Source organism: Eurypyga helias, unplaced genomic scaffold, assembly GCF_000690775.1.
Source record: "Eurypyga helias isolate BGI_N326 unplaced genomic scaffold, ASM69077v1 scaffold7020, whole genome shotgun sequence".
Classification (NCBI taxonomy): Eukaryota; Metazoa; Chordata; class Aves; order Eurypygiformes; family Eurypygidae; genus Eurypyga; species Eurypyga helias.
The window spans coordinates 70,108-79,786 of NW_010226344.1; the positions used below are offsets into that span (position 1 = coordinate 70,108).

General features: G+C 38.6%; 1 protein-coding gene across 1 annotated transcript in view; it reads left to right on the top strand.

Moving 5' to 3' along the window:
* APBA1 (amyloid beta (A4) precursor protein-binding, family A, member 1) overlaps window positions 1-9,679 on the top strand; it is a 34,337-nt gene that overhangs the window by 23,211 nt on the left and 1,447 nt on the right. The window contains exons 5-11 of the mRNA XM_010152734.1: window positions 27-59; window positions 1,126-1,212; window positions 1,757-1,942; window positions 3,531-3,710; window positions 4,518-4,730; window positions 8,465-8,584; window positions 9,237-9,377. Coding sequence (XP_010151036.1) covers window positions 27-59; window positions 1,126-1,212; window positions 1,757-1,942; window positions 3,531-3,710; window positions 4,518-4,730; window positions 8,465-8,584; window positions 9,237-9,377 — 960 coding nt within the window. The remainder of the gene's footprint in view (window positions 1-26; window positions 60-1,125; window positions 1,213-1,756; window positions 1,943-3,530; window positions 3,711-4,517; window positions 4,731-8,464; window positions 8,585-9,236; window positions 9,378-9,679) is intronic.

Below are 9,679 nucleotides of genomic sequence, written 5' to 3' on the forward strand. Positions count from 1 at the left end.
GTCTCTGTTTGTTCCATGCTAAGCAGATGGCCCAGAAATTAGCCAAAAGCAGGAAGAAGGTGCAGTACAGACTCCATCAGCTTGATGTTATGCATGTTGTTTTGTTTTCTGGGAGGTTTTTTTTCTCCTTTTATTTTGTGTTTTTATTTTCTGCATCCAGCAAGTTTTTTTTAAGGTTTATTTTTGAGCCACCCTACAAGTTGACATTTCTCAGAAATCAGTTGCCTGATTGGCCATTTTTTGTTGCTTATCATTTCATGCTAGAAATAGAGTAAAGATTGGATTTATCAGATAGTTACAGGCAATGTCCAAAATGCTTACTAAAGAAACAGGATTGACATGGCAAAGGTTTTAACTCTGTAAAATAATAGATTAAAATTGTCAGTCTTCTTTTATCTTTCCATAATAGTTCTTTGTTTGATTCACGGATGTGTCAAATTGCTGGATGCAAAAAAGAAAAAAAATTGTGTATATACATACAGTAATGTGCTGAGATTGACTCATCTTATTCCTAACTTTCATTTATGGAGTTTTAAAATATTTTTTAACAAACTAATTTTTTTTAAAAATTACAAGCGTTTGCTTTTTGTTAACAGCATATGACTTCTAAAGTGGAGTAGTGCTTGAATAGTATGTGGTCTGACTGTGAAGATGATCTTACCAGAACTGCATTAAGAATTGCTTAAACTGTACTCACTTGTGATGCAGGTTTTTCCTTTGATCTTGGCAGTCACTGTTAGCCTGTATAGAAATTCCTCAGGGAATAGATGCTGTTAGGCTTTTCTAAGGCTTGTGTGAAAAAACTTATGTAAAGTGGGAGTGTGGAGAAAACAGGAGAATCGTTTTGATTTTTGTGAAATCTTTATATAGTTCATGCTGCAGTCAGGTACAATTTTCCTGAATCAGGAAAAATATCAGGGAAGCTTTTATGGGGTTAACAATTTTTCAAATAATATCCAATTAATTTTCAAATAAATGTGTACAGTTGCCATATCTTTGTGTTTGTCTTTGGCTTCTGCAGTCTAATTATCTTGCATTGCTGTTGTGGTGACTTAGTGCACTCATGTTCGTGAGCTAACATCATTAGTATGTTACCTAATGTGTTCATTTGACTCAAATTTGCAGGCTCCAGAAGGTGAATCTCAACCCATGACTGAAGTGGACCTCTTTATTTCTACACAGAGAATAAAAGTACTGAATGCAGACACACAGGTATAGGCAAAGATGCCTTTGTCAGCGTTGTGGTAGTAGGCTATTGAAATAGACTTGATCTACCTGCCAAAATCTGTTCTTTAAAAAAGTGCTGACTCTTGTATTTCCCTCCAGGTTTTCCTAGTAAGAAATCTATTCTCAATAACTGTGTCATACATGCAATTACTCTGGTGTGTCTGATTGTAGAAATTATTAGAATTTGCAGGTAACTTAATGGCAGTCAGCTCATTTTTTTAATCTTTCATGATGCATCAAGTATTGATTGTGCCTGGAGTAGCCCAAAATGTTTGGTTGTGATATTTGAAGTTCATAGTCTTTTGCACATGCATGCCTAGCATATTCAGGTTCTGATATTCAGGTCTTTGCTTTACTTTTGGAAATTGAAGATCGTGTTTTCTGTTGGCACCTCCCTTCATGCATGACAGGTATTACGGACTTCACTTAACAAAAGCGTTATATTGCCATTTGTTTGTTTTCACAATGTTAGGTGTGCAAGAAGAACTTCGTTCAAAGAGCCACTCATGTTGCTTTTTGTGCTCCCCAGGAAACCATGATGGATCATCCCCTGCGGACCATTTCTTACATTGCAGATATAGGAAATATAGTTGTTTTGATGGCTCGAAGGCGAATGCCACGGTCTAACTCCCAGGATAATGTGGAAGCATCTCACCCTTCCCAAGATGGAAAGAGGCAGTACAAAATGATTTGCCATGTCTTTGAGTCTGAGGATGTAAGGAATTATTCTGTCTTGTAATTTTCTGGGGTTGGAAATGTAAGCACATATTGGTAGGCGTTGAAGCCCATTGCAAATGGTCCTGCTTGTTGATTAACAGCAACCATTTTCATCTAAGCAGAGGAACTTGCCTTCTGTTTGCATGTTTAGACCTGACATTTTACTCACAAAATTTGAAATTTATAGAAATGCTTCCCATTTTTAAGCTCATTCAGTGCCTTCCAGTAGCGATTAGAGTAGGTTACAGTTGTTGCCACAGCTTACAAATATCAGCTGTATACATGAACTGATAACAATACTAACACAAATTCTGCGTGTGAAAGTCTTATCAGAGATGCTTGTTTTCCAAGGCAAATTCTAATCCAAGTATTAGGGACCAAACTGAACTTTAAGTACAGCTGATAGGCTGTACGAAAATACACCTCAGCAGTATTCATACCATCACCAGAATTTCCTCTGGCCTGTGGAGCTCTCGTCTTCCCTCCCTTTGCCATAGTCAGCACTGTGCTCCAGGGAACCGTTAAGTACATATCGTGGCCAACTCCTGTGCACTACACAGTGCTTGCTGCATGTATCACTCCAGTTAGGCGCAGCAGTACTCTGCATCATGCTGTGCTGCTTTTCTCTCCAGACCATTACCTCTCTTACACGAATGATGATCGCTGCCTCAAAGGGAGGCACCCCTCTGGTCTGCTGCATCCCACACCTTGCATGACACAGAGTTTTCTCCTTGTCTGCCTCATGCACTGTTTCTCTCACATTGCTGCAGATGTGGAACAGCTCATGGTGGGAGCAATAGAGTATAGTGAGTGACACATTTTATGGCTTTAGGTGCAAAGAAGGCTATAGGAAGCTGAAGGTGCAAGAGTGTGCACATAAAGGAGAGGTTGAGAAGGAAAGGAGCAGGTAACTGTTAGAGCCATGGGCATTGAAGGGAGAGAAACAAGAAATGCAGGGGAGAGAGGTTGTATGAAGTAGCAGGGTGGAGAAGGAGGTGCATGTGACCATTTCCAATCACCTCAAGGCCTGGATCCAGTCACTAGTTGCTGCCCTTTTCCTGTTTCATTTGAGACTGAGGTATGAGCGGCCAATATGGACATGATGGTTTTAAAGGAGGGTAAGAAAAGGAGGAAATAGCCTCTTAAATGTGACTGTGTGCTTTGCAGTAGACATTTTAATTTTCAGTGCTGTCTTATCAAAGAATGGTGTTGCCTCTGCTAGAAGGAGAGCCATCTGGGAGCTGCATGTGGGAAGATTTGTAGCTGTGAGCTACAGTCACTGCAGTGGGTATACCTTTACATTTACATTAGCAGTTCACCTGTGAAAGGATGGCTTTATTATATTTCTTATTTATAATTGCTGGATTTGTGGCACAGGTGAATGTGTTGACATGTTGTGGGTATTTTAAATTAATTTTCAATGCACAGATATTTTTTAAATTGGATAGCAGTAACTTGACTTGTAGATTTGTCAGCTTGACATGAAGATCCATTTTACAGTGTGATTATAACAGAGAAAGTGTCAGTGGACAAGACCATCACAGTGTTTCACTTTTTTCTTTTGTCTTCTCTGGGAACTGATACAGGCACAGCTGATTGCACAGTCCATAGGTCAAGCATTTAGTGTGGCCTACCAGGAATTTCTGAGGGCAAATGGAATCAACCCAGAAGACCTTAGCCAGAAGGAGTATAGTGACTTGCTCAATACCCAGGACATGTACAACGATGACCTGATTCACTTCTCCAAATCTGAAAACTGCAAAGATGTATGTCTCAATTTTTCCGTAACAGTATTAAACCCCTCTAACAGTTGCAGGCCCACGATGGCAGAAATCAGAAAACCATTAGTACTTCCTACAGATCACCTCAGTGAGGCTGGAATATCCTCCCAAGCAGGACACCCTGTCATCAGTTCTGTTTTAAAAGCAAACAGTGAACCCAAAACCTATCAGCAGAGAACTGATTTACCATATGTTCTTTTTACCAAATAATTTTCAAACATGATTGACATTGTATGTTAATGAAATTAATTTAAAACAGATTACAGAGTAATACGATTTAAAATATTACAGTAAACAGTATAAAAATTAGAGGCACGAGTGTTTGTGAAAGTGGCTGATTGCAGATTTTAAAGGATTGTATCTGCTGAAAGGGTTTGCAGCTTGGTTAATATAGGTGAACCAGTACCACTGCAACACACAGGCAGTAGTTTTCCAATCCATAGCCATAAACTCTTGCAACCTCTTGCTGTTTGGCTCTGTCCACTGAAGACCATGGCACCAGGGTTTTTTCCACTTCAGTTTCCCATGCCTACATGCAGAAATAAGTTGTGAGCGGTGTTTTGCACTCTGCAAAGTCTGTATTACGTAGTGTTGATTATTCCATGTTTAATATAAATTAAACGTAGTAAAATATGTACCCTGTTTTGTTTTGGTTTTGAATTAGAAACACAGGTTACGGATAAGGAGGGGTGTGTATTTGTTGGTTATAAGAATGTTTGGGAGGAGTAGTGTTAGTCAATTCCATAGGTGTGAAGAAGTGTGTTTTTTGAAACACTTTTTCTTATGATACAGGTTTACATTGAAAAGCAAAAGGGAGAAATTCTAGGTGTAGTGATTGTGGAATCTGGCTGGGGCTCCATTTTGCCTACAGTTATCATAGCCAACATGATGCATGGAGGACCAGCAGAGAAGTCTGGGAAACTAAATATAGGAGACCAGATCATGTCAATTAATGGGACCAGTTTGGTTGGCTTACCACTCTCAACATGCCAGAGCATTATAAAGGTACAGAGAATGTTTGTGGAATTTACACATTTTGCAAGTGTTACATAACAGGAGAGCATAAGTATAGAACTCTTAAGTAAATCCCCACCAAATGTTTGTGCAGCACTTTCCATATCATGATCTGTAAACTACAGTGGGAATTACACTACACAAATTTTCTGACTTCCAGTAAGTGAGCTGTGACATTTACTTGTATAGAAAAGGACCCTGCAGAACTTCACAAGACAATGTTTTGTTCAGAAGGAAGATAATTCTCAGATATACATCTGAAGACACTTAGAAGTGACAAGTGGAGGCTCAGGTGCCTAATATTGTCCTAGGCCATATTAGCTCTTTAAATGCCTCCTAGTACCTGGCTGAAATAGAGCTGATGGTTTTGGGTGGGTTTTTGTTGTTGTTTTTGTTGTTATAAATAACAATTTTTAAAACTTTTAAACCTTGAGTTAAGGATGTGCTTATCTTCCCTAGAGATTTTGCCGTCTTCTCTTGGCTAAATGGGATATTTTAATTAGAAGACCTTTCTTGTAGTTGTCAGAAAAATCATGTGACTGCAAAAAGCCTGCAGATCAACTGAAATGTGTCTGGGCTAGCTGTAGCATACAAGGGAATAGGTATTTAAACATCAGAGTTTCCAGAGCTGGAAAGATGCTTCACGAGGGAATGTGTGAGGTGAAGCTATATGGACTTTGTTATTTATTGAAATAGCCCCACAGAGCTCCTGCAGATCATAACACATAGACATGCATTGTAATGCTGGTGGTGTACTATACAGAAATCTTTCTCTGATTTCTATGAATATGCTTGCTAATCTTCCTTATTTACTTAGGCAACTTTCTGATAAGTTTTATTATGTAATATGACTTTTACATTTTGTATTTTTTTAAATTGCATGCAAATTTTGCATTTACAAAGTAAATTCACAAAGTAAAAAAAATATACAAAGTAATTTTATTCTCCCCTCCATGGATTACTTTCTTAATACTTGAACTGAGATGCTTGCCACAAACCCATTGTGGTTTCCAAAAATGTTAATGCTTAGTTCTGATAAACATTGGATGCATAAGTCAATGAACCAGCCATTTTAGTCAGTGAGTAGAAATGATAGCCTGGAAGTGTAGCATTCTAAAAACATTTCTAAACCAGTCTTTTTGAAGGAAGGGAAAAAAATCATATTAAATATCTTTGCCAGTCTCAGTGGAAGAAAACTTCCTGCAAATATAGACTTTTCATGTTAGCCAGACTTGTTTCCTATGCCACATCAGTTTTAGAAATAAAACTCTGACGAGTTGCACTTCTCTGGTTCAGAGCCTTTTCAGGTTCAGTTTCATTGTACTTACTTGTACTTTCTCAAACCAGAAATAACCAGCTTTGCTGTTTCCAGTGTCTTCAGACCTTTCTCTTCCTCACTGATACTTAACTGCTGTTACCATAGGAACTGCTAGCCATTTATTTTGTCTTGCTAAAGAGAAGATAGTCTGGATGTTTGCAGATACTCTTGACCATCCATCTGGAGCTCTTCATATAGTGCTTCTGGTAACTAAGCACTACTTAGTTACTACTACTACTACTTAGTTATACTTCTATATAAGTATATATACCATTGAATGGTCTGAGTACACATGTAAATGTGGCAGAAATATCTCAGGATTTCTGATTTCTTTAGCATCCCCTAAGGACTTCTGTGAAAAGATGAGAATATTATATAGATAGGAAGAATATCTTGCAAGCACTTCACACAAGATAATTTCAGTATTATGGATGTAATCTCTGCTACTAATTGACCGTAAACCAATTGCAAAATGAGAGAGTTTGGAAGAAGCTTTCCTTATGTGGTGGTTATTCCCTAACTGTATTATGCTACTTGTATCTTCTTCAGAAGCATCTGGTGCTGGATACTATCAGAAGCGGACTTGGTGACTAGATAAGCAAATATGTCGGTCAGACAGTGCAGTTGTTTTGTTTCTGATCAGCATATATTACCAGTCTGCATAACACTGGAAATTAGCCACTTTTGCAATAAATGTGCATTCTGTAAAATCAGAAAATTATTTGTTGGCAACCACATTACTTTTTTTTTTTTTCAGGGAATACGTATAAAAAACTTGCACATTTGTCAGTGAAGTAAGAGCACAGTGATACCAACTCTGTTGAGGGCATGTAACCTGACTGATTTCAAGTGACTGAGTTATACCTCTAAATTCCTCATAGAAGTGTGCATCTCCAGTACTTTGCATTTAGAAGGCTGAGGCAGAAGCCTCTCAGACTTTTGAGTAAACATCATACCCTCAGCTTAATACACCTTGATGAGTCCCTGTCTTCTACTATGTGTGATGTTGTAAAGACCTGCATATAGAAGATGAAGGGCCTGTTGGTGTGCTGCTGACTCCTCACTAGAGTGCAGGAGTCCACAGTCATGGAAGAGATGGCATTCAGACCTTCTTCTGCTGAGAGTAAAGTAGAGGCAGTTCCTACAGCTACATGCTTTGTCATATTGTGTTCACACACCCATTCTCTTGGAGCCACTTTCAGTAATGAGCCAAGCTCAGCACTGTGTGGAAGTGAGGGCACCTATTTTTGCATGTGATGATTGCATCCAGTTTAAGGCACTGACAAGAAAACAGACTCTAAGGCAGTTCATTCTGGCAGGATGCCAGTCAAATCACTGTTGAATCTTTAGTTCAGCTCAGCAGAATCAGCAGCAGTAAACTGGATGTAGACACTTCAGTGTACTACCTTAGCTATAGTTGAAATTATTTTTCAGAATTAACCTCTTGAACTCAGTGTCAGACACCTCTTAGCAGCAGTGGGACCGAGATTTCAATTGTAGATATAAAAGGAATTCAGAAGTAGGTACTGGAGTTGGTAGGTATGGTATTAAGTAAGGTAGAAGTTGCTGTATTCTTTATAAAGCATCTCTTTCTTGATGCCGATTTTATCTATGTAGTAATTTATGGCTAATCCTTTATATGAGTAAAGCATTTCAGAAAAATATCTTAACAATCTTCAAGATCTCTGAATGCTTGAAGTTGTAGAAGGTGTCAAACTGCAGTTATCTGTCTGGTTAAGACCAACACTCTGGTAGAAACTAGAGCAGGTTGCTTAGGTTTCAATAACTCCAGGGTGGGATACTGCACAACCTCTCTGGTTGATCTGTTCCACCCTGGCATTAAAAACAGATTTTCATCCTTCAGTTTTCTTCTGGTAGCAAGGAGTTCATGATGAATGTGGTATAACTGGTTTAGAAGGGAGGAGGAATGGAAATTAGAAGCACTGCTTATACAAGCATGATATGAGCAGGACCTGCCATTTGCTTGACAGAATTGAATATATCCTATTAGGGAAGCTACTTATTTGTAACAAACTTAGCTACTTACTTAATTTTTTTTTTCCCATCCACAGTCATCGGCTTTTTTGGTGAGCTGCATAGACCTGTGTAATATTCTTTTTATATGTAATTTATGTTATCAAATGAAGAAATTGCTGTCAGGAAGCCAAAACAATTGTGTCAGCTTCTTAGCAAGAAAAATTTGATATTTTATCACTCATTTCAGTGAGTATTCTCCTGTTTGTGTCTGACATTCAGTGATCAGATTCTGTTACAACAGCTCATATAAAGAGCTGCTTATTCATGGCTGTTTCCATGTCAAGATTTTAACGCTGCACCTCCTCCCTCCTTGTGTTAAATGTTTCACTCTGTCTTTGCCAGCATTTTTCATGTTGATTTCTTTTTGCAGGGTTTGAAAAACCAGGCCCGGGTTAAACTGAACATCGTTAGGTGTCCTCCAGTAACCACAGTCTTGATCAGGAGACCAGACCTCAGATATCAGTTGGGCTTCAGTGTTCAGAATGGGATTGTAAGTAGCTTCCACACTTGCTGGTTAAGCTTTAATATACATGAAGTTTATTGTCCATTTGTGGGAAAGTTTCAGTGTGGGAAGAGGGAAGTTCTGCCTTGTACCTTACAGCAAGCAGGACTTTGCACGTCTTAAGTCTAAGATAGGAAAGCTGAGTTAATCAGAGTTTAGGGTTTTTTTCTATGATTCTACTTACTTCACAGCTTTAGAATCAGCCAGAGGAACAGAAAAGTTGGATTAGGTTAGAGAGCCAAAAATGTATAGCAGAGGCTGGTTTCAGTCTGCATTGTTCATGTCTTTAACCAAGCCATTGTATGATCTCGAAAGAAAAAGACTGTCCTTTATCATCTTTTGTTGTAAGGCATCTGCATCCTAAACATCGTTAAACTGTGGTCCTTCATACACTCTTAAATTTCCAAAACACAGCACATGTGACATACAACACAGTTTTTTCTGACAGATTGTTCTGCTCTTGGAAGAAAGTATCCAGTAGTTACTTGTCTCTAAGAAATTTTACTTTGAATCAGTAACTGATTACAGTTTAGAATTTGTTACAAACCTCTGTGTTTAAATTATTAATAAATTACAGGAAAAATGGGTAATCTAAAGCCTCTGATCCAGACCCTGATTAACTTTGTCCTTTCCCTTCCAGATCTGTAGTCTTATGAGAGGAGGTATAGCAGAGCGAGGAGGTGTGCGTGTTGGCCATCGGATCATTGAAATCAGTGGACAGAGTGTTGTAGCAACACCCCATGAAAAAATTGTCCACATTCTTTCAAATGCTGTTGGTGAGGTAAGAGCAGGCAATGTGTCTAGGCAATATAACATAGTTCAACACTGTTACCAGTAACAACCATTGGAAACCAGTAACAGTGGTGTTCCTCAAAGGACCATACTGGGACTGATACTTCTTAATATCCTCATCAATGACAGACAGTGGGGTTGAGTGTACCTTCAGCAAGTTTGCAGATGCCTTCAAGAATGCTGGAGGGGGGACTTTTTACAAGGGCTTGTAGTGACAGCACATGGGGTAACGGGTTTAAATTGAGAGTGGGAGATTTAGATTAGATATCAGGAAGAAATTCTTCACCAAGA